This window comes from Cebus imitator, unplaced genomic scaffold, assembly GCF_001604975.1.
Source record: "Cebus imitator isolate Cc_AM_T3 unplaced genomic scaffold, Cebus_imitator-1.0 Scaffold386, whole genome shotgun sequence".
NCBI classification, from domain to species: Eukaryota; Metazoa; Chordata; class Mammalia; order Primates; family Cebidae; genus Cebus; species Cebus imitator.
Genome location: NW_016107701.1, coordinates 1,103,487 through 1,104,989, shown reverse-complemented (window position 1 = coordinate 1,104,989; position 1,503 = coordinate 1,103,487). Strand labels below are relative to the sequence as shown.

Genomic DNA, 1,503 nt, shown 5'->3' with positions numbered 1-1,503 from the left:
GATCTCTTGACCTCGTGATCCACCCGCCTCGGCCTCCCAAAGTGCTGGGATTACAGGCTTGAGCCACCGCGCCCGGCCCTCAGTTTGTTTTTTAAGCTATTCAGTACAAAAACTACTACTACTATATTTGTCAATTTAAAATTAATTTTAAAATATACTACTATCAAGTCAGTAACACGAATATGTTGTTTCAAGTTCTATTTATCGGCCAGGTGCAGCAGCTCAAGCCTGTAATCCCAGCACTTTGGGAAGCCAATGCAGGTGGATCATGAGGTCAGGAGTTCAAGACCAGCCAGGCCAACATGGTGAAACTAAAAATACAAAAAATTAGCCAAGCGTGATAGCACACAGCTGTAATCCCAGCTACTCTGGAGGCTGAGGCAGGACAATCACCTGAACCCAGAAGGCAGAGATTGTGGTGAGCAGAGATCATGCCATTGCACTCCAGCCTGGGTGACAGAGCAAGACTCCATCTCAAAAAAAAAAAAAAAAAAAAGTTCTATTTATTGAAGAGTATTATAAATCACTACTTTTTGAGGAAAACTAATTCCAATCCATATTTCTAAATTAAATTTATGTCACTCCAAGATCTTCCATTGCCCAGATTTGTTTTCATTCTTACCTTTTAATCCCTCTGACAAGCAGAGAAGCCCAGGGCTGATGTATAGAGAGGCACCAGCCACTGTCAAAGCCTTCCTGAAATTCTTGATCCTGGATTCGCAGCTGGTGCTGAAATGAATTGAACTCTAGTCCCAATCCTGATGAACGGAAAGCCTTCTTCTGTGAGGCTGCACCTGTGTGGTCAACCCACTACACAGAAAAACAAACATACAGTTCTGTCTTTTAAGGGAAGAATCTGGGGTAGGTGGCCAAAATGACATACATGCCAATAATGAGGAAATCATACTGGGAACTTTTCTTAGCAAAATATATCCCAGTCTGGGCATGATGGTTCATGCCTGTAATCCCAGCACTTTGGGAGGCAAGGCGGGTGGATCACTTGAGATCAGGAGTTAGAAGCCAGTCTGGCCAACATAGTGACACTCCATCTCTACTAAAAATACAAAAATTAGCTGGGCGTGGTGGTGGGTCCCCATAATCCCAGCTACTTGAGAGGCTGAGGCAGGAGAATCGTTTGAACTCAGGAGGTGGGGTATGCAGTGAGCCAAGATCACGCCACTGCACTCCAGCCTGGGCAAGAAAGCGAGACCCTGTCTCAAAACAACATCAACAAACAAAAAATACATCCCATCTTTGTCTGGAATAAGGCTAGAAGGGTAGAAACAGTATAAATTCAGTAGAAGTCCCAGGTATGATAACAAGGTTCCATCTTAAAGGATAATTAGAATGTTGAAATCTCCGTAACAATGCTTCCAAATTCCAGCAACAGCACAACTATCAGACCAAAAGAACTGTAATTAGGGCCGGGCGCGGTGGCTCAAGCCTGTAATCCCAGCACTTTGGGAGGCCGAGGCGGGTGGATCACGAGGTCAAGAGATCGAG

General features: G+C 44.5%; 1 protein-coding gene across 2 annotated transcripts in view; it reads right to left on the bottom strand.

Annotated features, from left to right (window-relative positions):
- The window catches only part of LOC108288887 (activating signal cointegrator 1), a 70,551-nt gene that overhangs the window by 43,548 nt on the left and 25,500 nt on the right, over positions 1–1,503 (bottom strand). For both annotated transcript variants that reach the window (XM_017508070.2, XM_037731205.1), the window contains one exon: positions 623–810. In XM_017508070.2, the coding sequence (XP_017363559.2) occupies positions 623–810 (188 nt within the window). The remainder of the gene's footprint in view (positions 1–622; positions 811–1,503) is intronic.